The sequence below is a fragment of the Myodes glareolus genome, chromosome 22, assembly GCF_982192425.1.
Source record: "Myodes glareolus chromosome 22, mMyoGla1.1, whole genome shotgun sequence".
Lineage (NCBI taxonomy): Eukaryota > Metazoa > Chordata > Mammalia > Rodentia > Cricetidae > Myodes > Myodes glareolus.
Genome location: NC_142047.1, coordinates 36,150,410 through 36,176,709, shown reverse-complemented (window position 1 = coordinate 36,176,709; position 26,300 = coordinate 36,150,410). Strand labels below are relative to the sequence as shown.

At 43.5% G+C, this 26,300-nt stretch overlaps 1 protein-coding gene and 1 pseudogene across 2 annotated transcripts in view; both read right to left on the bottom strand.

Moving 5' to 3' along the window:
• Positions 1 to 26,300, bottom strand: part of Kctd19 (potassium channel tetramerization domain containing 19) — a 37,827-nt gene that overhangs the window by 6,482 nt on the left and 5,045 nt on the right. For both annotated transcript variants that reach the window (XM_048437126.3, XM_048437127.3), the window contains exons 2-7: positions 24,750 to 25,046; positions 7,252 to 7,402; positions 5,891 to 6,082; positions 4,238 to 4,369; positions 2,191 to 2,401; positions 979 to 1,139 (exon numbers count right to left, since the gene is read on the bottom strand). In XM_048437126.3, the coding sequence (XP_048293083.1) occupies positions 979 to 1,139; positions 2,191 to 2,401; positions 4,238 to 4,369; positions 5,891 to 6,082; positions 7,252 to 7,402; positions 24,750 to 25,046 (1,144 nt within the window). The remainder of the gene's footprint in view (positions 1 to 978; positions 1,140 to 2,190; positions 2,402 to 4,237; positions 4,370 to 5,890; positions 6,083 to 7,251; positions 7,403 to 24,749; positions 25,047 to 26,300) is intronic.
• On the bottom strand, positions 13,232 to 13,873 carry LOC125402403 (lactoylglutathione lyase pseudogene; annotated as a pseudogene).

Below are 26,300 nucleotides of genomic sequence, written 5' to 3'. Positions count from 1 at the left end.
TTGTCCTGCCTATCTGCGAAACAAACCTCTGCTGCTCACACGCTTCCAGGAGAGTGACTTGGAACAACAGCTCTAGTTGGCTGCTATCTTGGGTGCATTCTAACTCCAAAGGCCCTGTTCCTTCTTCCTTTGCAAGCTAGGATGCTGCTCCTGTCCATCTGCACTGCCAGCTCCCCCTGTTCTGTGGCTGGTCATGTCCTAGGTGTGCAACTTTTCACACGTCCACTCAGGATGGACTAGGAGTCCCTGTTTTCATACAGAATTAGACTGTAAACTCCATAAGAGAAGAACTGAAGCCAAGTTATATGGTGGTGCACAGTAAATGCTGAGTGTTGCTATGTGATAGAAATACATCTTAAACTTTATAGAAAAATGTGTTAATAAGAATTTATTAACCAGCTGGGCATAGTGGCACACACTAATTACAGCACTTGGGAGATAGAGGCAGGTGAGTCTTTGTGAGTTTGAAGCTAGCCTGGTCTACACAGTAGGTGTCAGAACAGCCAGGGCTACATAGAGAGACCCTGTCTCAAAAAAAAAAGAGTTTGTTAACTAAAACAACATTGCATTTGGACAACTTGGACCCAAGTTTGATCACTGTGCAATTTTAATTTGACAAATTCGTCCTGTGTCTCTGCTCCATTCTAAATAGATTCATGGGCCATTTCTTTCTGCCTGGCTGTGAGAAACAAATGGCAGCTTGTGTTAGCACCAGGAACTAGGATAGCCTTGCGTTTGGGGATCTGTGAAGCCCAGACGAGGCATCCCTGTCTAATTTTGAGATATGGTGTGGAACTGGAGGTGAGGAGAGGGCATACAGCATCATAGCATGAAAGTTCGGCCTACCTTTCCTTTCTCTCCCATTTACACTTCTTGGCTCAGGCTCTCCTCTCCCTTCCTAGCCTCTAGACCCTCCCTTGATGCAATTTCAAACCCAGAAGCTTTACTGTGTTTGAGCACAATAAAGTAAAAATTTACTGAGCACATCCGTGGGTGGCAAAGTCCTCGGCTCCAGATGAGTCTTCAGAGCCACTTTCATTGGCTCATAGGTGATGTCCCTCTTGTCCAGGAAGGCACAAAGCTCATACACCTCAGAGATGGTCTCAGTCAGGGGCAGCCGGCAAGTGCCCAGCCAGTTCCTACCCAAAGAAAAGCCTATTGTGAAGCCCTATAGTTACTATAATGTAAAGAAGTCTGGCCTGTAAGCCTACCATGATCAGGGTGTCGTGTCATGAAACTTTCAAGTGTGGCACCAGAAGAATCATTTCCTTGATTTAACTTGGTGATTCTTGAAAGAGAACGAGCCTAGACACAAGCGCCCCCTTCAGACCTATCTCAGCAAGGCCAACCCAAACTGTTAATTTCATGTCTTAGGGTCTGGGCGAGGCCAAAACCCAGCCACCTGGTGCTGGAGACCTCTGGTCCATGGTATGGCTCCTACTATGACTTTGAAAGATTACTAACATCCTTTGTACCTAGAGAGAGACTAAGGTCTGAACACCAGTCCTCTAGTCCAACCCTTTTTCAAAAGCATTTGTATTTGCCTTCTGTGACATTGTAAGTGGACATGTCAGGGAGAGATGGGCCTAAAGGTTTTAAAATGACACAATTAGGTCAGGTAACCCTTTCCCCAAGAACTGGGAAACCCACTCCTGTCTTCAGCTTTGGTACTAATGAGTTTTGTAGCATTCGCAGAGTTTTTAACCTTCTATAGAAATGTAAAGTAATCCTTGCCCTGGCACTAATGAGCATTCTGAACTCATTTCTCAAAGGACCACGTCCTCTGGAAAGCCTGCCCTGCTCTGTTTCTCAAGTGATCACCATTCTCCTAAGGCTGGATAGAGCCTTTGTTTGCAAAGAGGTTTGCTCGGGGTATCCAGGACTCTGAATGTATGACTGTGGCAACCTGGTAACCTCAGAGTGAGCAATGGGAAATGACTGACAGAAAAATGGAACACCTAGAGTCTTTGAATCCTGGAGAACTTTGTAAATTATCTCAGCCTGTTCCTCGAAAGCCCAAACCTGGTGACGGAAGAGGGAAAATAATGAGGTATCTCAAAGACACTTTCCTCTTAGCTCATGGGAAAGGCTTAGAGTTGTTTCCCAAGATAAGGACATCCCAAGATGTCCCAAGATGGGCAGAGCCCAGTCGATGGACAAAATGTTTCCGTGAGAGAGACTGGGACCTACTTGACATGCTGGAAGAGGACCCCATTCCCTGTGATGTACAGTCTGCTTCCATCCAGTGTGCTCTCAATGCGAAGCTGTCCCAGTGCAGAGTCTGGATACTTGACCAGAAGGCCCAGTGCCATCACGTACAGTGGTTTCACCGACTCCAGACTAGCTGTACGGCCCCCCTTTCCAGGGCTTGGAGGAGGACAGGAGGCCCGGGAACAACCACCTGTGTTAGGGAGAGAGGGATGACTTCTAGATCTTTGATCATACCTGAACTGAACGTTCTGGATCCTCCTGCTACCCCCAATTAGGGCTTAAGTGGTGAGATGTAAGTTGTTTATACAGCCCAAATCTGGATCACTTTAACATTAGTAGAAGTTGGTGTATACTTATTAGGTTTAGAAGCCAAAACTTGAGAGGTGGCACAGTAGGAACACTGAGCCAGCTGAGAAGCTTCTAGTAGTTTTCAATTTTTTTTTCTTTTTGAAACTGGATCACTGCCAGGCAGTGGTGGTGCACGCCTTTAATCCCAGCACTCGGGAGGCAGAAGCAGGCAGATCTCTGTTGAGTTCAAGGCCAGCCTGGTCTACAAAGCTAGTTCCAGGACAGGCTCCAAAGCTACAGAGAGACCCTGTCTTGAAAAACCAAAAAGAAAAAAAAAACAAACCTGGATCACTATATACACCAGGCTGTCCTCAAATGTGTGATCCTCTTGCCTGCCTCCCAAGTGCTAGGATTACAGGTGTGCACAGCCATGTTCCTCCTGTTGGAGGATTTTCGTGTCTTATCTCCAGTCCTCAGAGAAGCCTTATCAGAAGTCTACAGATGAACAAACTATCCGCAGCCCTGCCTGACATTGTGGATTAGGGCAGATTACCAGTTACTTCGAGTTACACAGGGCTGGGGTCTGATCTGTGCCCTTCCAAGGCTATGAAAGAGCCTTGGTTGTGATGCTTTATAAAAGGTTAATACCTCATGTGTTTGAGGAAAGCCTGTCTGTAAATATACTGCCATCTTTTCATTGCCTATGAGGAGCAATGACCTGTGACATTCTCCGCACATCTTAACACCCATGCTTTCTGAGAACCAGAAGCTGCTGGGGCAGGAGCTGAACTGACATCCCTCTTAGTAAACTAAGAGGTCTTGGAACAGGTTCCTGAGACTTGCTGCAGAATGCTACTCCTCCCATATAGAAAGCACATTCCATTAGCCTGGGGAGAGGCTGAGCCTCATTCCATGGGACAAGCACACAACCAGGCCACACTTCACATGTGTAAGATAGTTCTCTACTTTCGTTGTTGTTTTGGGAACTGTCATTTGAAAAGATCCTACAGGTTCTCAGAAGGCCAGCTGCCCCCCCCACCTCCCCGGTGTCTGTCTGCCCACACCCATGCAGCTGGCTTCCTGAAGCACACATGGCAGTTTCCATGATGTGCAGTAGCTGGTGAGTGAGCTGATGAAAGGCAAATCAAAACTGAAGAGGAGCAGCTGGAGAGGCAAAGCAGGAGCACAAAGGCCTGACCTGGACCAGGGTCAGGGACTGTTAGGAACAAGCAGAAACAGGAGGAGAAGTCAAAGAATGTGAAACGAGGTGGTGAGGGGGAAGGGGAATTGGACTTGAGTAACTGAAGAACTAGTGGAAAACATGCCCAATCTTTTTTTCTTTAGCTGTTCCTGGAGGAGGAAAGATGGGAGCCACAGGTAGAAGCCAGGACTTCCACAGAGGAACAGACAGCACCTGCTTAGGAAGCTTGTCCTCAGGCTCAGCCTGCTTCTCAGGACGTTGCAGCTTGGTTTCCCACCCAAGGTTGGGCTCCTCCTGCTCCAGTCTAAGCAGCCTCCCTTTGGTCCTAGCTTTGGTTGCAGTGCTGAGTAGAGAGGGCATATGGGGTTTTAAGCCAAATTTCTTTTCTTAGATTCTACGTCAGTCACAATGCCTGTTTCTCACTACCACCCAAGTCCAAAGTGGCTGTAAGGGGAGATGTTTGCCCTTGGCATCTGTAGCTCAAGCCCAGACTGTTCTAGAATATCAAGAGGAGGTCAAAGTTCCTGGGCAACATACCCATACTCATCCGGTACAGCCGTACAGCTTCAGTAAGCTCAGGGATTTCCAGGATTTCTACTTCTGCTTCTAACACATCCATGTTGGAGAAGTTATCTGGTAGTAGGATCTTGTGTGAGCGGAGAAAATTCACTTGAAAAGCAAAGAGAAACAACATGAGTTAACAAAGCATATTCATGACTAATCTTTCCATGTCCTGGCAGATTTTTAGTGCTTCATCTTATGTTAGGCTCTCCTCATTTGGAAACAATTGCCAAACATACCTGATTAGGTTTGCTCTGAGGCAGTGGTTTTCAAAGATCCCAGATTACTTTGTTTTCCTGTGTCTGAGTCCATGGGTGTGACTGCCCCTGGCCTGGCCTGGCCTGGCCTGGCCTGGCACGGCACTCCCAGACCCTCTTTGTGAACACAAAGGCTCTGAGACTTGCCCTGAGAGTCTTGACCCAAGAGCAGGTCATTCCAAAAGAGGGAGTAGTCTTTTAGAGAGGAGAGGCCAGACCTGGCCGAGGCTGGGCAGCCAGGTGTCCCTGCTGGACTGCAGTATAAGAGGGCAGAGAACAACACTAAGTCCCTGTGTGAACAACTCAGAGATTCAGAAGCACAGCACAACTTCCTAAGTGACTTTGAATCTGGATAGCTAGGCCTCAGGCATTTGGGCCCCTGACATAACTTGGTGTTTATTGTTCTGCCCATTTAGGTGCTGGTCTACTGCTTGAGTTATCTAGACAGTGGAGTGGCTATTCAGTTCACAGGCCAGCAAAGATAGTCCTGGGGCAGTGTGGGAAGGGAGGTTTCCTTTTGAGCAGGATGAGAGCTCTCATACCTCCTTAGCTCAAGCTGCCCATTCTGTATGATTCTGGAGAAACTATCATCATTCACTCCCCTTCTTTGCACTTAAAGTGTAATAGAAGGGAGGATAGGGGGACTGGAGAGATGGCTCAGAGGTTAAGAGCACTGACTGCTCTTTCAGAGGTCCTGAGTTCAATTCCCAGCAACCACATGGTGGCTCACAACCATGTGCAATGAGATCTGGTGCCCTTTTCTGGTGTATAAGCATACACCCAGGCAAAACACTGTATACATAATAAATAAATAAATTTAAAAAAAGAAGAGAGGGTAGGTAAGATCTTTGAAACAACCTTATTTCCTTGTTGTATGGTGAGAGCAGTTGAGGCCTAGAGCCTAGCTAGAGACGTAAGCGAAGTATAAGCAACCATACTATCAACTCCTGTGGTCACTAACACTACTTTAGGGAGTTCTGGTGCCCCTTTATAGCTAGGGTATCACAAAAGAAATAGGAGCTAAAATAGCTCTGAACTGAACTGGGCATGGTGGCACAGGCCTTTAATCCCAGCACTCAGGAGGCAGAGACAGGTAGATCTCTGCGAGTTTGGGGCCAGCCTGGTCTACAGAGTGAGTTCCAGGACAGCCAGGGTTATATAGAGAGAGACTGTTTCAAAAATGAAACAAAACAAAAAAAGCTCTGAGCTATGGGAGAGCTTAATGATGGATTCTGCTTGCCTCTTGGAAGATTATGTGTTTCTACAACTTCCACTCAGAGAAGGTCCTCAGGGCCTAGCAGCAAATGGCCCTTGTCAGGTGTGAGTAGGGGTTTGGAAAGGGTAGGCGGCTACCCCTAGACAGAGCAATCACCAATGAAGCGGAACTCGCTGCACTCGCACTCGATCAGGGCCACGGTTTCGGCCAGCCACAGCAGGTTGTCTTCTGTCACTAGGCTTGGATACTTGGCTACCAGGTCAAGGGGCAAGAAGCAGTAGTGCACTTCCTCTTCTGTGTCTAACAGTGGTGTGTCCATGAGTCCCAAAGGTGCCTTATCGTGAAGACCTGGAAGAGAATGAGCAGAAGTGTCACCACCTCCCTGAGGCCAGTGCTCCCACTGACCCAGGGGTCCCAGAGGAAGTTGGGGACCACCACGGGGAAGTCTCTGCCATTTTTCTTCTTTCCCCCCTTTGTCTTTCCAGGTGTAGACTTCGGGTTAAGAAGGAGTGTTCTGGGAAGCTAGGCATGAGAAATCTGTTTTTGCATCTTTTTTTCTATAGACAGTAAACAGATATTGAATGATACGACATTTTGGCTTATGTACCCAAAGTCACTAAATTCAGTTATCCATGTCTCTTCTTTAAGATTTATTTTTGTTGGAGCTGGAGAGATGGCTCAGAGGTTAACAGCACTGGTTGCTCTTCCAGGGGTCTTGAGTTCCATTCCCAGCAACCACATGGTGGCTCACAACCATGCGTAATGAGATCTGGTGCCCTCTTCTGGTGTTCAGGCAGAACACTGTATATATATTAAAAGACACACACACACACACACACACACACACACACATATAAGACATATATATGTCTTTAATAAAAGGATTTATTTGTGTCTATAAGTGTGGGTATTTTGCCTCTATGTATGTATGTGCACCATATAAAGGCCAGATGAGGGCATCAGATTATCTGGAACTGAAGTTAAGACAGTTATAGACTGCCATGTTGGTGCTGGATCCTCCATCAAAAACAAGTGCTCTTAACTGCTGAGTCATCTCTCTAGCCCCTCCATGGTCTCTAATTAATTGATCAAACCAACTTCTGTTAACTACAGATTAGATAAATGCTTTTGATTCCTCTGGAAACCTAAAACCCATTAATAACCATGAATTCCTGATGTCCCACCATAGGCCTGCCTATACTGCAAGAGACTTAGAAGCCTGAGATCACTTGGGTATCTTTGTATGGTGGATGGAGGTAATTTGAAATGATGACGGAGCCTTAATTTTTAGGAGAGATTGGAAAACATCATCTAGCCTAAATGAAGCTGAGATGCAGCAGAATGGAATGGAGCAGGCTACTGAGTTCCAGTAGGCAAGCAGCCATGCAGTACTAGGTCAAAGCAGATGACTGAGAAATAGAGATGTCATCCAGAGCTAGCTGAGATGGAGGTCAACTTCTGCTGGGGTGAGGAGTAAGGGCGTTAGTGACTTCACTGTGGTCTACTCATGACTGTACCTGTGAAGGCTGGGCTTTTGATTGGAAACTCGGAGGGTTTGCTGATGCACTTCCATGTCCGCCAGTAGTTCAGAGATGCTCTCTCTGCAACAGGAATGTCTGCAGGCCGCACACGGAGGTGGTGCTTCCCTTCCTTCAGGTTATCTAGGGTCTGTCACATAAAGAAGAGTGCTGCCTTCAAAATCCAAACCTCGTAGCCAACTTTTCTTTACACTTGAGTACCCAGAAAGATACTATCTGATTTGCTTGGGACAGTATTCGAAAATAGACTGAATCAATCACAAAATGTAAAAATGTAAAGTTGTAAGATGGCATAGTAATAACTCAAAAGGCCAATGATTATTTTTCTTCTGAGTTTGAGGCAATTCTTTTCTCCCTAATTCTTGAAAAATCTAAGGAGATTCCCCCACCCCCAATTTTTTTCAAGACAATTTTTCTCTGTGTAACAGTCCTGGTTCTCTTGGTCAGCTTTGCAGACCAGGCTGGCCTCAAACTCACAGAGAACTGCCTGCTTCTGCCTCTTGCATCCTGCTTTCTGTCCCCTGCCTCTTGAGTGCTGGAATTAAAGGCACATGCTACCACATGACTTTTCCTTTCATTTTTTTGAGACAGAACCTCGTGTAGCACAGGCTGACCTCAAACTCACTATACACTGGCATAGCCAAGGGTGGACTTGTGAGTTTTGCTGCCTTGATCGCCTAAGCATTGAGATTACAGGTGTTTCCCATCATGCCCAGCTACAGAGTAATTTCTGTTTAAGTCATCTGAAACTTGGTATCTTTTGGTATTGTCTTTTTTTTTTTTTAAGATTTATTTATTTATTATGTATACAGTGTTCTGTCTGTCTGTATGCTTGCTGGCCAGAAGAGGGCACCAGATCTCATTACAGATGGCTGTGAGCCACCATGTGGTTGCTGGGAATTGAACTCAGGACCTCTGGAAGAGCAGTCAGTGCCCTTAACCTCTGAGCCATCTCTCCAGCCCTGGTATTGTCTTTAATAGTTCAAAAACCCTGATCTTTTGTGATTTGTGAGATTTGCTCATTTTGTGTATTCATCCGCATTCAAGAAAGTAGTCTAACAGTGAGATTAAGATACAATAAAATCCTGGCACAGGATTATATAATTTTCTTTTTTAAGTTGGGAAATTTATTCTTTTTTCTTTTCTTTCATTTTAGAGATTTATTTATTTATTATGTATACAGTGTTCTATCTGTATGTATGCCTATAGCCTAGAAGAGGGCACCAGATTTCTTTACAAATGGCTGTAAGTCAACATGTGGGTGCTGGGAATTGAACTCGGGACCTCTGGAAGAGTAGTCAGTGCTCTTAACACCTGAGCCATCTCTTCAGCTCCAGGTTATATATTTTTTGAATCACTTTCACATATATTTGCTTGTTTAACTTGAGAAACAGATGTGTTGAGTGTTTTCCTGGTGAGACAATTGAGTTCAAAGGCTTTTTAACTTGTTTGAATAGTCTCCCAAGTTCAGAGAATCTTGGCTTGAATGAACCAGTGACCAGCATTGCATCGTCCCACTTAAGTAAGGCTGAACCCCAGGGCAGAGGTGGCTTAGGGATCTTCCCTAAGGAAGATTACCCAAGGATTTCCCCTTCTACAGTCATGCAGGGAACGGATTATCATCATAGCATTAAACCAAAATTTTCTGACCTCACTCTAGAAGATAGTATTTTTCTAATAAACTGTTGGACGCAACAGGACAAGTGATCCTTATAGGCACCATACATATATATGATCAGCTTTCTCCTCTAAAGAACCTTGTAACAGATAGAAAACCTCTGGTTCAATAATAACAAAAGAACCTGCTTCTAATTGCTAGTTACCCAGGTGGGAAGTCCTTGTGAGTTGGCTTGTGGGATCCCAAGTATTGAGAAGAGCCCTCTGGTGGTCATATGTAGGAACTGGCCCTCTCATAACTGAGTAAGGTCTCAAAAAGGAGGCAGGCCAGCTGGAGTGGGAAAATCAGTGGCCATGGCAGGGTTATGGGGAGTATTTTCCTGGAACACCAAGTAATGAAGGAGACTGCATGTGTGGAATATTGGGAAGGGAGTCTTGAGAAATACTCACTGTACTTTGCTAGGTTTCTTCCTGCTTAGATTCAAAGAGTTTTTGGCTTGGGGGAAAGAAAGGCATGGAAGGACTGGGGAGATGGTTACTAGGGAGATGGTTCACTAGCATGCTGATGCACAAGCCTCAGAACCTCTCTAGAGGCCATGTTAGAGGTACAGCAGCACATATCTGTAATCCTAGTATTGACAAGTTAGAGACAGGCAGATAGAGCCCTGGAACTTGCTAGCCATCCAGTCCAACTAAATTGTTGAACTCCAGGTTCAGTGAGAGATTCTGACTTAAAAAAAAAAAAAGGTGGTGAACAATTGAGAATGACAGCTGGACAACCTCCATGGGCAACCATACACGTGCACACGTGTCCACTTGTACAGTCACAGAACATACACAGGGATGTGGAAGCCAACAGTTTGTATACCATGTGGCAAGATTGAGCATCAGTTACAAATGTATGGATTCTCGGGAACCCTGGAACAATTTACACCTCATTGAAAAGGGACCCAGCGTTCTGTTCTCTCGGTTTAGGCATGCACAAAGCTATAGCTCCCTGGTGCCAGGATGGTGACCTAGTAGAGTAGTCGGAACAGAGTATGCATGGTAAGTGGAGAAACCCAGGGAATCAAGATGAAGGATGCTGGCTTGGCAGTACTTCTGCTGAGAAGTAGGCCAAAGGAAGGAAAATGGTGACTGCCCAGGAAGGACAGGATCGGGCACAGTGGGTAGAGGTACACATTCAGCCATACACCTCTGCCAAAGAGCATAGGACCACGCAAGCTGCCTGAGGAGTCTGGATGGTTCTCCTGGTTAATAAAAATCCTTGAAAGACGTTTTGGCTGTTTGTTTTGTTTTTACATTCCAAATGCAGTTTCCTCTCCCTCCTCTCCTCCCAGTCCCTTCCCGCACCTTCCCTCTGTTCTCTGCCCATCCCCCCCATCCACTCTGCCTCTCTCAAGAAAAAGGTAGGCAGGCATCCCATGGATATCAACCAAACATGACATATCAAATGGCAGTAAGACCAGGCACCTCCCTCATATTGAGGTTGGATGAAATAACCTAGTATGAGGGAAAGGGTCCGAGAAGCAGGTTGAAGAGTCAGAGGCAACCCTAGTCCCGCTTTTAGTAGCCCTACATGAAGACCAAGCTACGTAACTGTAACATATATGCAGAGGCTCCCTGGTTGTTGGTTCAGTCTCTGTGGGCCCCTATGAGCCTAGGTTAGTTGGTTCAGTGGATTTTCTTGTGATGACCTAGGAGGCAGAGGGGTGTTGTCTGGTTTTATGTCAACTTGACTCATGGTAGAGTCATTTGGGAAGAAGAAATCTCAATGGAGAAAATGTTTCTACCAGATTGGTCTTTGGGCAAGTCTGTGGTCATTTTCTTGGTTGATGATTGATGTGGGAGGGCCCAGCTCACTGTGGGAGGTACCAACCCTGGGTAGGTGGTCCTGAGAAAGCAAACTGAAAGTTGTGATGGCACACACCTTTAATCCCAGTACTGGGGAGGCAAGTGGATCTCTGAGTTCGAGATCAGCCTGGTCTATAAAACAGTTCCAGGACAGCCAGGACTACACAGAGAAACCCTATCTTGAAAAGATAGGAAGGAAGGGAGAGAAGGAGGGAGGGAGGGAGGGAGAAAGGAAAGAGAAAGAGAGAGAGAGAGAGAGAGAGAGAGAGAGAGAGAGAGAGAGAGAGGAAAGGGAAGGAAGGAAGAATGAAAAGAAGCAAAGCAAACAGAAAGCCAGGAGGAGCAAGTCAGTAAGCAGCCCTCCTCCACGGCTTCTGCTCCTATTTCAGCCTCAAATTACCCATCTTACTTCCCTAAGTGACAGAGTGTACCTGAGAATTGTAAGATGAAATAAACCTTTTCCTCGCCAAGGTTTTTATTTGCTGTTGTTGTAGTTGTTTTTGTTTGTTTTATCACAGCAATAGAAACCCTAACTAAGATAAAAGATTTAAACTAGGGACTATTACTTGACTATTACTCACTCAATCTCCAGCCGAATAGATTGCTAGCAAGCCCTAGATTCCGTCTCCTTCCTCTCCATTTTCTCTCCTTACCTATCCCTGAGCTTTCTCCATTCCATAACCTTTAAAATGTACCAAATAATCCAAATCATTCCCATCTTAAAAAGTCAGTGCTCCTTCTTGCCTGTGGGATTCAGTCCAGACTCCCCTTAGCATTGCACATAAGGCCCTGCACTATCGATGGGAGCAGCAGGAGGGCCTTGAAATAGAACAAACACAGGTTTGAATTGATTCTGACTCTGCCCTTTAAGTCTATCATTTTAATTCTAGGCACATTTACTCCAAATCCTTCTACTATCCTCTACCCACAAAGCAGGCTTTATTACTCTCAGGTGTGTGTGTGTGTGTGTGTGTGTGTGTGTGTGTGTGTACCCACATACATGCACATCAAGGTATCATCCTCAGGAACATCATCTACTTCTTTTGAGACAAATCTCTCATTAGTTTGGAGCTCACCAATTATGTAGATTGGCTGACTGGTGAGGCCCACTACATGTTAGGATTATTAAGCTATGCCACCATGCCTGACATTTTGTTTGTTTGTTTTTGTTCTGTTTTTCAAGAAAAGGTTTCCCTGTGCAACCATCCTAGCTGTCCTGGAACTCACTCTGTAGACCAGGTTGCCTCAAACTCAAGAGATCCACCTGTCCCTGCTGAGGATTAAAGACATGCACCACCACTGCCCGGCCCATGTCTGACTTTTTTTTTCTTTTACATATTAAACAGCGTTTTATTTCGGTCTGTGATTTGTTTAAACTGCTCACACTAATCCATTCCATCCCAAAAAGAAACAAAGCACTTCTAGCAGTGTAACCCTTGACATCACCACCCAGACACTACATCCAGACACTACACCCAGACACTACACCCAGACACTACAGCCTGCAGAAAACTTCAATGCAGTTTGACCTCAAATTGGGTTTTATCCTCCAGGTCATAAATTTGCTTTTAGAAACCTGTCGTCAGTCAACAGACCACTGAGGGAACTCCTGACATCTGAGCTATCACTGGAAATAATTTATCCTAAGGGAATTCATGAAGATCCTGGGGTGGAGAAGACTCACGAGAGCCTCCCTCACACAGAATGTCACCTAGACCAGCCTGGTGCTAAGACTTCTGTGCTTCTTCCACTGTGGTAGTCAAGCTCGAGAGCAAAGGCACAAAGCCAAGCCCACCGCAGGTTTCACAGAAGCTGACTAACGCAGGAGCTACAGTGAGGCATAATCCAGGGACCAAAAATGATGACCCAATCAGGTTAGCGTATATGTTCTGCTTTCTCACAGGGTAACTGCAGTTTCCACTCACGTGAAGTATGCTGCTGCCTAGCCCGCTGTCAATTAAGCCCTTCCTTCTCCACATTCCTAGAAAAGTAAAGTTAGTCTTTGAACCTTGAAAGTACTATATATATATAATTAGTATTTCTGTCAATGTCCTTGTCAGCATGATTCAGAACTGCTCTCGAGTGCCTTCTCGTTTGTAAAATAAACACTATGCTGTGTGAAGCACACACGAAGCTTCATTTCTGTTCAGTGCTCTTTACTTTCCATATAAAGCGTCATTTCTGAGGAATTGAAACCCCAGAAGGTAACAACCCCCCAACAGAAAAAGAAACATTTAAAACAAAATTTAAATGACAGATCAAAACCAGACTTGAGTAGTACTGAAGAGACAGACGGGAGCAGACATGGTCTCCAGAGAGAATCGTTCTAATTATTATCTAAAAAAGTAAAGCCATATAACTTTGTCAAAGTCATAAGATAAACTGGTACTTGAAAATTAGGTTGACTAAATAGAGGAGGGGAGATTTTTAAAAAAAAAACCCACTGAAACAGGATAATGAGAGGGATTTCAGAACGGCTGGAGCTGGAGCACAGAGCCGTCAGTTCTCGATGCTTCTGGGGCCTCAGCATCTTCTCTTGCATTGCTTCTTGTCCCCAACGTCTCTCTCAAAGAACTAAATAATCTCTGCTATTTTGTTAGGATTCAGAATTTCAATCCAGTAGCTGTCAGGATCTTGAATGAATGCCAGACCTTTCATTTTACCATCATTAGGTTTCTTCCCAAGCTTGACCCCCAGTTCTTCAAACCTTTTACAGGCACTGTAGACATCAGGAACGTCAATCCCAATGTGACCAAATCCCAGAAGGTCTGAGTTGCCGTTGTGGTTAACTCTGGGTCTCACTGTCTTCGGTGCCCCAGTTGTGTGTCAACTCAAGCGTGGCTTTTCTGAAAAACGTCCAAGCTGTTCTCTCACTCTTGTCTTTAGGGATGTCATTCTTATTCTCATAAGCCAAGAAATAGAGGGAAAATTTCATCGAAGGAAAATCCAGCTTTTAGAGTAGCGTCAGTCCAAGAACCCTAGTGTAGAAATCCAGGGACTTCTTAGGATCCTTAATTCTTAGCATGGTTTGCTGCATTAGGAAGTTCTTGGTGCTGGTGTCTGGGTCGGAGCAGCAGCCGAGGGCGGCCTCATCCGTGAGGTTGCTGGACTCAGGCTGTGGCTCTACCATGGTCGCCCTGGAGGATCACCCACCAACTCTCCCATGTCTGACATTTTTATATGGGTTCTGGAGACTGACCAAGCTATCTTCCCTGTCCTCCCACCCTGTCTCACCACCCTACCTCAACTTTATGTATGCTGTTCTCTCTGCCCAGAAAATTCCTCTTCCCATTTCTCAGACTGCAGAACCTGGTGCCAGTTATTCTTGCTGCCCTTTTGTTACCACAGACACATACACACTTCTCTCCACAAGTTTTTGGGTTGAATCCAGGCCACTTTCCTCTGTCATCAGGTGCCTGCAGAGGGCTGGGTTCATGTACCCAGTCTTCTAGTCTAGACCCTCATAGAGAGGAAGTGCTTACATTATGTTATGTGCAAGACTGCATGAAACTGTGGAGCTGGAGGGTTGAGTCTTCTGGAAAGAAAGGCCAAAGGAGCTGACAGAGAAGTGGACCTCACTCACACACTGATGTAGTTCCTGACTACCCAAAACTACAGGCACAGCTAGGACACACAGACAGGGTTTCTCTGTGTAGTCCTCGTTGTCCTGGAACTCACGCTGTAGAACAGGCTGGCCCTGAACTCACAGAAATCCACCTGTCTCTGCCTCCCTAGCACTGGGATTAAAGGTGCACACCACTACTGCCTGGCATGTTTGACAAATCTTTAAAAGGAGAACTCAGGCAAATAAATCTACAAACATTGCAATCCCAGCCAGCCAGTGAGAACATAGTATGTATTAACCGAAGGGGTCAAGATAAGCAGCTAGGCCCAGGAGCTTCAACAAGGTTGTTTCCTGAACTCTCTCGGTGAGTCCTTGCTCTGATATTTAGAAATGTAAGACCTCTTCTCACAGGAAGACATTAGGATGCTTTAAGAAGCCACAACTCCCTCGCCTACTTACTTATTTATGCTCTGTCAGCTCTTCTCTAATAGTATAACCTCCCCGAGACCCCAAGGACTTTGCTTGTTATGTTCTCTACTAGAAATGGGACTCCAGTGCATTTTCTGTTGAAAGAAAGAATGCACGAATAAAAACACTCCAGGGAGCCTCGCTTCCAGGGGCTTTGGGCTTTACTGGCTCAAGCTGTCACAGAGCATATGGCTGGTTTTCTGTAGGCTGACTTCAGGTCTACTTTCATCTACCTATTACTTTTTGGAATTTTCTCTTCATATGTTATGAATGGAAAGCTATTGGAGGGAGGCCTCTTCTTTCAATAAAGGCTTCCTGTACAGCCCTGCTCTTCTTGAACTTGCTGCAGTCCTCCAACCTCACCCTCCCAAATTCTGGAATTACAGAAATGCGTCACTGTGCCTGGCCAAGGAGGATTTCTTTAGAGAAATGCAGAGGGGAATTCAGAAGGCTAATGGCTAATGTAACGGCAGCTGATGTTGCTCTGAGCCTAGATAGTAGTGAAAAATAAATCAGAAACAATGTAAAACCGATGGTGCAGGGGCAAGTGTGTTGCTAAAAGAGGGCTGACAAAACACCCTGCTGGCAGAGCCTTTGGACTTAACAGGGTTTTCAAAACAGTAATGGGTTTTGGATGCCTTATGGGCTATTGGGAGGAACATGGTGGTAAAAGAGCTCAAGGAACAACAAATCCCCGACTGCTGTGGCAGGACGAGTGCCCTGAAGCAAAAAGGAAGCAAGACTATTAGGCCAAAAGAATGTGCATCAAAAGAAGCCAAATAAGGCACAACTCTCAATATTTCAGACTTGTCTCTCTACTGCTGGTTCTAGCTGGCTCACTCTGTAGAGGTGGGTCCAGTCTCCATCTCCCAGCAGGTGATAACTAACCGCCTATAGATGATGGATACTTTGAAAAAATATTGGAAATGCAAGCATTAAAAAATATAAACCAGAAAAGGAGAAAGACATACAAAAATATGAACCCAACAGAATTAGCATTGTTATAAGAACAGATCAACAAACACTTTAACTTTGTCTGGAAATGTTAGGGTAGGCTTTCTACAGGCTATATTTATAACAAAATTTAAAACGGGATTTTTTTTTTAAAAAAAAGAGTGCATGGACATAAAAAGTAAGCATATGGGATACTTAGGGGTATGACTGAACTTCAGTGTGTGTGTGTGTGTGTGTGTGTGTGTGTGAGTGTGTGAGTGTATGTACACATATGTACATGACTGTGTATATATATTTGTGATATGAGCCATTATGAGCAGGTGGACCCTTGAAGCCATCTCATGGACTTTACACTTGAGTTGTCCACTCATCCATTGTTACCCATAAGCCACATTGTTGGAATGACTGTCTGCCATTTACATATTCTTCTCCAAGATCACAAGGTAATCTGTCTCACATCATAATAGGAAATGTGAGACCGCCACTGGCCTATTTTACTAAAGACATCATTTGTGTAATCAACATAAAAACTCCCCGACTCCCTTAAACACAAAGAATATTTGGATTCTTTACTGGTAGCAGATTGCTGGCAAATAGAACAACTTATGGTTCAAACTTTGAGGTTCCCAGAAGGCAGTGAAATAGGAAAAATTGGGCTAAGGTGTACTTTAGTGGTAGAGTGTTTGTCAGAATGAGCGAAGTCCTTTATCCAGTCTTCAGCGGGCTTCCCAGGCCTGTAAAAGTGAACCAATAGTCTGCACTGAACCTTAAACTCTTGTGAGTGACCCTGAAGAGAAACTTCACGTTCTTCTGGAGCAGCTGTACCTCCTAATCAGTCTGATGGCAAGGGATAGACTCAGAGCAGGTTAAGTTTAAGAGGGCTTCTCAAATTACACACGAAGTTTTAGGAAGCCTAAGGATGTTTATGTATGGGCTGACAATGACTACTTTATATCTCCCCTATGAATAACATACAACATTCCAAAACTTTCAGGTTCACAGATTTACATATGAGCTCTGATGACTCCCAGATTCTGTTTCTAGTTCCAAGTGTTCCCACGAACTCCAGACCTGTATATCCAGTAACTCCTCGCTCTCCTCCACTTGGATTTACCACCTTTTCACTGTTTCTCCAGCTTGACATTGTTGATCTTAACTTGCGATCCCTGCTTCTTAAATGTTTACATCTCTTAGAATTCACCATTTACCTGATTGTTCAGAGTAGAAACATAAGTTGTCCTTTCTTTCTTTCTTTCTTTCTTTCTTTCTTTCTTTCTTTCTTTCTTTCTTTCTTTCTTTCTTTCTTGTTTTTTTGTAGACAGGGTTTCTCTGTAGCTTTGGAGCCTGTCCTGGAACTAGCTCTTGTAGACCAGGCTGGCCTTGAACTCACAGAGATCCGCCTGCTTTTGCCTCCCAAGTGCTGGGATTAAAGGCGTGGGCCACCACAGCCCGGCTGTCCATTCTTTCATGTCCTGCATCCCATTCATTAGCAAATTCATCAAGACATATCTAGGATTTAAATCATTTCTATTACCACTCAAGATCAAGCCATCATTATCTTTCATGTGGATCAGCGGTTCTCAACCTATGGGTTGCGACCTCTTTGGGGGTTGAACGACCCTTTCACAGGGGTTGCCTAAGACCATCTGAAAACACAGATACTTACATTACGATTCTTAACAGTAGCAAAACTGCAGCTATGAAGCAGCGATGAAGATAATCTTATGGTTGGGGTCACCACAACCTGAGGAACTGTATTAAAGTGTCACAGCATTAGGAAGGTTGAGGACCACTGATCTGGGTGCTGCCAGAGCTTCCTACCTAATCTTCCTGCTTCTTCCCTTGCCCCTATTGAATGTAGGCCAGAAGCAAACACATTTTTTTCCTTTGTGAGAGGCCATAAACTAAATATTTTAGACTTTGCTAGCCATATGGTCTCTGTCAGTTCAAATACTCAACTCTTTTGTAGTTCAAAAATAGCCTAAAACAATATGCAAACAGACGAGCATGGCTGTATTCCAATGAAACTTTAGCAATGAACACTGAAATTTGACTTTTTTTTCAGTTATGAAAACTCAAAAAAAACATGCTTAGCTCATGGGCTACACACACACACACACACACACACACACACAGAGAGAGAGAGAGAGAGAGAGAGAAAAGGACAGAATTTGGTCCATGACCTATATTATGTAGTTTACAAGCTCTGATATATTGTCAAGCCAGCAGCCACTGATTTTTTTCCTTACAACTTTATTTTCAAGATTTCTTTACTTATTTTTATTTGCACATGTGTTCCTGCATGGACTTGTGTGCATCGTGTGCATGCAGGACTCAGTAGAGGCCATGGAGTTACAGGTGGTTGTGTGCAGGTATGTGGGTGCTAGGAACTGGACCTGGGTCATCTACTAGGGCTTAGCAAGCACTTGTAACACTGACTAAGCACTACTGACCCATTTCTCTGACCCCAACAACTTTATTTTACATGCCAAAAACTCACATTTAGGAAAACTGGAGATCAAATCCAGGGCCTTGTGTGGTTCTAGGCAAGCATTTTAATACTATAAGCTACAACCCCAGCCTTATCCCCAATTCTTCTACAGTCTTACTGGATTATTCGAGTTGGTCTTGAACTTGAGACCATCCTTCTCAGCTCTCCAGAGAGCTGGGGTTAAAGACCTGTACCACCTGGCTCAGATAATCATACCAGTTTAAAGGGTACAATTCACTGGGGTTTGGTATATTTATCCAACCTATATTTCCAACGCCACAATCCAGTCCTGAGTAGTCACTAAATCTAATTTTTCTCTATAAATTTCTCTTATTCTATTTCTCACTCTCACTTTTCCTTTATTTCTAGATGAGAGTGTTTATTTTGATTCACAGTACCAAGTTACAGTGCATCATTTTGGGGAAGTCACAATGCCAAGAGCTCAAAACAGCTAGGTACATTGCATCCATAGTCAAAAGGCAAAGAGGACTGAATTAATGTATGCATTCTTCACTTTTAGTCTCTTGAGATCTCATTTTGTGGCCAAGACTAGCCTCGAACTCATAATTCTTCTGTCTTAGCATCCAAATTCTGGGATTATAGGCACAAGCTACCACATCCAGAAATGGCATAAAAACCTAAAATAGACTCATTCTACCTACAATTATGTAGGTAGAATCAGGATGGCAGATATGGCTCAGTGGTACAGTGCTTACCTAACATCCAAAAAAATCTGTGTTTAATGTCAAGTACTGAAAATGGAGGGGCAAGCCTGTACATATATATATGTGTGTATATATATACATACATACATATATATATATATAAAATCTTTACAATCTATGCCTTTTCCCACCTACTCTCTCCCCCGCCACCTCCTTATAGTATATGGCTTCCTATTCCATTTCTTTTATCTCCATAATCTGGCATGTGGTTGGCTGTCCAAGCACATTAAGTATTCTGTTCAGGGGTAGGTATGTAGGGAATGATGGACAGAGATCAGAGCATCAGTGTGAGCTCAGGCACCTGTCTCCCAGAAGCTTTCCATCGCACCCTCCTTGTTGGCTCATTCTGTGACACTACTTTGCTTCTCTCTTTTGTCCTTTTAAAGTATTTATTTATTGAGGTAGGTTCTTGCTACATAGACAAGGTTAGCCTTGAACTTATGATCCTTAGATCTCAGCCTCCCAAGTACCATGACCAGCTTTTCACACTGCCTTTCAACAAAGCCTAGCATGTTACAGATTATCTTGAGCAAAAATGCTACCTTTTGAATGAATAAGACATTCAGTTAGCAGGAGCCAAGTTTTATTTTATTGTTAGGTACTAATTTTGAAGAACTCTGTAGTAAGGAGCACTAATAATTTGGAACAGTTCAGATATGTGCCATTCAATATGGTAGTCACTGTGACTACCGTACAGTTCTTAAACTGCAGTAGCCTAAATCTAAGATGTGCTAAATATTAAAAACATATGATATGGAAAATTGGTATAAAACAAGAAAAAACTATCTTATATTTAAAACCTTGAAAGTACTTGGTTAAACTAAGCGGTGGTGGTGCACACCTTTAGTCCCAGCACTTGGGAGGCAGAAGCAGATAGATCTCTGTGAGTTCGAGGCCAGCCTGGTCTACAAGAACTAGTTCCAGGACAGGCTCCAAAGCTACAGAGAAACCCTGTCTCAAAAAACAAAAACAAAAAAGAAGAAAGAAAAAAAGAAAAAGAAAGAATTAGGTTAAATAAAATATATTATCAAATTGGCTTCACTCATTTCTTTATACTTTTAATTTTTGTCTACTACAAAATTTGAACAATACCTATGAAACTAGATGTTACTGCATGTACCCATAGTCCTTCAGTGACTTGGGAGGCTGAGGCAGGAGGATCAGTGGAATCCAGGAGTACAGGGCTAGCCTAGGCAACACAGTGAGATGCTCCACTTCTTAAAAGAAATTACATATAATTACATATGTCACCCACATACATGGCTTACATTATATTTTGTTGTACCATTCTTTGTTTTCTCTGAAGTCCATAGGAATAGTAACTGGAATCCAGAATGCTCTCATTAAGTCAAAGGTAAATGCTTGAAGTGGTACTGCTTAAGGAGAGAGAGTCTTTAGATAAGAATTGGCAAGACTTCATTTTCTGCAAGCAGTGTTTGTTCATTAGGCAGACCTCTGAGTAGCTGGATAGGCCTCAGCAGTGGGGAAAATGGTGGAACTGAGTGAGGCAGTTGACTTGCTTGAGGCGGCTGCTGACTCCCAGCTGTATTTACATTCTGCTTCAATGAATAAATACCACTTTGGCTGGGCCAGCACAAATGTTTATTTCTTTGAAAACACCATTTCCGAAGCATAAGCACTTGTTTCACAGTCTGTCTTAGGGAGGCAGATCCACATAATTCTTCAAATTCTGCTACTCACACATCTTGGAATTTTGGAATCAGACCAACTCATTGGCCTCTGAGTTGTTGCCTCCTACTTGGAAGCTGATTCCCAGATATATTTTTGTTTCGGTTTAGGAAGTGAGGACAGCAAAGGGGCTAAAGAGCTTAATAAACTGTTTATATAAGAAGCTTGTATTCTTTTAAATTATTCTCTGAAACATTGCCTTGATCTCTTTGATTTTCTGCAATAAATAAGCTATTTCTTCTCTACACAAAAAGGTGCCTTGGCATAGAGCCATGAGCAATCCTAACATGCCAGGCCATTTCAATGGTTTTGAAGCCACTTGCAAACATTTCTAGTACTTTACTCCTAAAGAAGTTGACAGAAGTTTAGATTCAAGTGGAAAGTTTGAAAAAAAAGACCTACACCTTGCACTGCAGTGTGCTAACAGTTTTGGACTTCTAACTATCTAATAGCTTCAGAGAAAGCACTGGATTATTTACCAAGGATCAGACACAAACACATACACTACAAAATAAATGGCCTCTTTCCCCCGACCCAGATACATACACAGTCTAAGTCAATTTTCTTCCAGGCGGTATTGGAAAGGCATAATTAGTGGTGTACAGAGACGCACCATAGTTGATGGGCTAGTCCTTATGGAAATAGAATAAACAACACCTTGTTCAGACAGTGGGATTGATATGGAACATGCCCAGATCTCCTTTCCAGTCATAATATTTAGTTTTTCCAGGTTAAAAAAAATCCTTGCCCAAAAACTACCAAATAAACTAAGCACAGTCATCACAGAAATTATCTCTGTGGCTTGGAGAAAACTTAAAAGTAATGCTTCCATTTTCCATCATACTTTGATGCTTTATCAGTAAAGGTATTTAAAGCTCTTAAAAAAAAAAAGGTGCAGTTGGGGAGTGGTGGTGCATGCCTTTTAATCCTGGCACTCAGGGAGGTAGAGGCCAGCAGATCTTTAAATTCAAGACGAGCCTGCTCTATATAGTGAGTTCCAGAACGGTCCAGGCTACACAGAGAAACCCTGCCTTGAAGCCCCCCCCCCCCAAAAAAAAAGAAAAGAGAGAGAGAGAGGAAGTAAGGAGGAAGTAAGCAAGGGAGGAAGTAAGGGAGGGAAGGAGATGTGTGCTAGAGAGACCTACTCAATGGTAAAAGCATTTGTTGCTCTTGCAAAAGGACCTGAGTTCAGTTTCCAGCACAAAGCTGGGCATCTCACAACCACATACAACTCAGCTCCACAGAATCCAGTACCACTTTTAGCTTTCATGAGGATCTGTACCCATACGTGTGTGTGCACACGCAGATGCATACACACAAGTGAAAATCATAAAACCAAAGTTTTTTTTTTAAAGGAAGGAAGCGCATTGTGTAGAGGCTGTTAATTCTAGCACGTGAGAGGCAAAAGTAAGAAGATGGAATTAAGTGTCCTCCTCTTAATTAAGCTCTATAATTAAGCTTAATTAAGAGCTATAATGCTAGTTTAAGGCCAGAGTGGACTACTTGAGACCCTTTCTCAAAATAAAAAAATAAAAATACAAAAAGGTATGGTGATATATGCCTGTAATGCTAGCACAAGGAGAAAGGAGAAGGATCAGGAGTTCAAGGTCACCACTGGTTATATAGCAGATTCTAGGTTGACTTGAGCCACAATAAGTCTCAAATCACCAAAAAAAAAAAAATGGATATGTTAACATATTTAATCACCAGCACTTGGGAGGCAGAGGCAGTCAAATCTCTGTGTGTTTGAAATCTGACTGATCTACATAGAGAATTTCAGGCCAACCAGAGCCACATAAAGAGACTCTGGCTCAAAAACAGGGACAAAAACAAAAACAAAATAAAGAAGTGAAAAGAAGTCTCTTGGGTTCAACAGTTAAGAGGACTTGCTACTCTTTCAGAGGACCCAGGTTCAGTTCCCAGAATCCACAGTGGTGCTCACAGCTACCTCAAATTCTAGTTCCAGAGGATCTGATGCCCTCTTCTGGTTTCCACGGGGGCCTGTATACACATGATGTACATACAAATACTCACACACACACACACACACACACACACACACACACACACATACACATAAAATAAATGACTCTTCAAACAAACAAATGAACAGAAAGATTTTTTTAAAATATTTGAAAGGCTCTTGGGTTGGGTGTAGTGTCCCGTGTTTTTAAACCCAGCACTTAGGAGGCAAAAGCAGGTAGTCTGGTCTACACAGTGAGTTCCAGGAGAACCAGAGCTGTAAGACCCCCATCTCAAAACAAAACAAAAAAGAAAAACAAAAAGTCTCTTGAAAAATAGTGAAATAAAGGCAAAGAAAGGATTCTGCAAATTGGAGAGTTTTTGCTTTGCCAAAGTGAATATTAAGTACCTTACAGGCACAATGAGAAGTTTTGTTTTGCTTTGTTTAATAAGAGTTGTCCTGTCTATGGCCACAACATCCTGGTCACACCCAATCTCATCTGATCTCAGAAGCTAAGCAGAGTCAGCTAAGCAGAGTCTGGTTGTACTTGGATGGGAGACCATCTGGAAATACTGGGTGCTGTAGACTTTTGGGGGCTGGAGAGATGGTTCAGTGGTTTAGAGCTTTGGCTGCTCTTCCTAATTTCAATTCCCAGCACCCACATGGTGGCTCACAACCATCTGTAATGAGATTTGGTGCTCTCTTCTGGCCTGCAGGCATATATGCAGACAGAACACTGTATACATAATAGATAAATAAATCTTTTTTAAAAAATTAAAAAGAAAAGCTGGGCGGTGGTGGCACATGCCTTAAAAAAAAAAGTTGTCCATATGTTGTCCAGGCTGCACTCATGCACTCGAGAAACCATCCCACTTCAGCCTTCTAAGTAGCTACAACTGTAGATGTATATCACTGTGCTGGCGAGAAGAAATAGTCTTGGTGAATCTTACAGACTTAAAATCTCAGCCGTGGTGTACATAGTAAATCCTAGAAGTTGTACAGCTTTTCTCCTTTTAAAAGTTCACAACAAAAGCCTGTTAATCTCAGCATTTGAGAGGCAGAGAGGGGGGTTTCAAGTTCAAGGATAGCTGGAGTCACAGTGGAGAGCCTGTCTCAAAGTACCAAGGGTGAATTGGAAAGATGGCTCGGCTGGTTAAGGCCCTTGCTGTACAAGCCTGACAACCTAAGCTCCATCTCTGGAACCCACGTAAGACTGGAAGGAAATAAGTGACTCCATAGAGTTTTCTGTCTTCTATGTGCACACCATGGCATCCATGCCCATATACACACATCACACACACACACATCACACACTAACAATAAATGCAAAACAAAACAAAACCCAGGGGCTACTATAGGTATGGAAGTGCCTATAACCTATAACCCCAGTATTTGGGAGGATTGTTTTGAGTGTGAGGACAGCCTAAGCTACGAAATGAGTTCTTCCACGACAGCCTGGGCCACAGTATAAGACTATCTTAAAGAACTGTATATTTAAAAAATTCCTAGCAGTGGTGGTACACACATTTAGTCCCAGTACTCAGGAGGCAGAAGCAGGTGGATCTTTGTGAGTTCAAGGTCAGCCTGGTCTACAGAGCTAGTTCCAGGACAGTCAAGGCTACACAAAGAGACCCTGTCTCAAAAAAACAAAAGCAAAACAAAATAAAGCAAGGGTTGGAGATGTGGCTTAGTGGTAGAGTGTTTGCCTAGCATTCAGGAGGCCTAGGTTTTGTCCCCAGCACTTCAAAAAAGAAAAAAAAAATAAGTAGCAGTTTAAAATAAGATTTGGAAGAGCCAAAGCTACTCTCTCAGTAATACTAACTCCCATCTCAGGTCCCTTGTGGCTGCTGATGCAAACAAAGCAGAATCAGATGAAAGTCTCTGTTAAACTGTGCAGTTAAGAGCTGGGTGTGTGGCACTTGGCTAACAGGGGGCTGTGAGGTCATAGAGTCACGGTGGTCCCTGCCTACATGGTGTGACCTTCTCAAAAACAAGCCAAAGCCATCGGGTACTTCCAGTATGTTGTTCATTATTTTAACTCATTTGCCACACTTGTCCATTAAAAGGGTTACCTCAGAAACCCATATAGAAAGGAGCCTCACATTTCGGGGTGCTGCTGAGCATCACTCTTGGAGGAGAAACACATCTTACCTGAAGCAAAGGCATTAGCTGCAACCCCAGGGCTTGCTCATAAAGCAAGTTCAGCTCGGCACAGCTGGAGAAGGAGAGCTTGGAAGTGTAGAGGTAATAGTGCACATGCCTGAATGTGGAGCCATCTCTGTCAATAAACAGCCTCTGGCTTTCTGCAGAGGTCAAGGCTGAAGCCTCTTTCCACAGCAGTGAGTCTGGGAATTGAGCAAGTTTGCTTCTGGGAACTGAGAAATGCCAGCCCCCAACATTGAAATGAAACAAGTCCTCTGCTGATTCATGCGGCATGCCAGGCTCCTCCTAAAGGAAAAATGAGGTGAGAGTTATATAACAGAAATAAATGGAAAGCATCCTGATAAGTAGTATGAAACCATAGTTGCTGACAACATGGTAAAGTGCATACAACACCAAAGGAATTCACACGCACAATGTTATGAGCTCAGCAATGCTGAAGGATAGTTTTAAAAAACAATTCTATTTCACACATTAAAATTTAAGAAGCTAGTCATGGTTTCAGGCATCTGTAATACCAACACTCAGAGGACTGAGGCAGGAGGATCACTCCAAGTCTGAGGACAGTGTAGGCTACATACTGAACTCAAGGCCAACTACGGCTACATAGTGAGACCCTGTATCAAGAGGTGGGTGGTAGGAAAAGGGCTGGAATGATGGGTAAGAGCGCCTGTTGTGAAACACGAGTATCTGAATTTGGATCTCAACATCCATGTAAAAGAGCTAGGTATGTCTCATGTTCGCCTGTACCCGCAGCACTGATTGGGGTGGAGACACGAAGGTCCTTGGGGGTTTTGCTGGCTGCCAGCCTAACTGAAAAATGGGGACTGAGCATGAGATCGAGAGAGCAGAATACTTGATGTTGTCCTCTGGTTTCTGCATGCACACACACAGGCTTAGTCACTTGAATGGACATATATGTGCATGCGTGCACACACACATATACACACACTGAAAGAAAGAAAATGAGAGTAAACAATTCTGTTTATAATATCAAAGAGAAGCAAACATTTATTAACAAATTTAAGAAATATAATCCTTGTACTCTGAAAACCAGAACACTGTCTAAATTGGTTTTTTTGTATATGTGCATGTATGTGCCAGATGTTGACATTGGTTATCTTTTCCAATTGCTGTCTACATCATATTTTGAGATTAATTTCTCACTGAATCAGGGTTCTTGAATTCAGCTAGACTGGCTAGCCTAGTGAGTTCCAGTGATTACCCTGTCTGCCTCTCCAATGCTGGAATTATAAGATAGTTAGCTTTTTATGTGGTGTTGAGATCCTCATTTTTGCACAACAAACATTTTACTGATGAACCCTCTCCTTATGAACCCTGCTGATTCTCATATAAATGGGAAAATAGGCTCTCTTGAGAAATTTAATATGGAGATGATAATATTCAAGTTAAGCATAGTGGTCCACAACTATAACCCTACAATTCAAGAAGATAAGGCAGGAAGATTGCTAGTTCTAGGCCAATCTGACCTACACAGTAAGACCCTGTCTAAAAATATGGTGATATTCTCCAAACTGACCT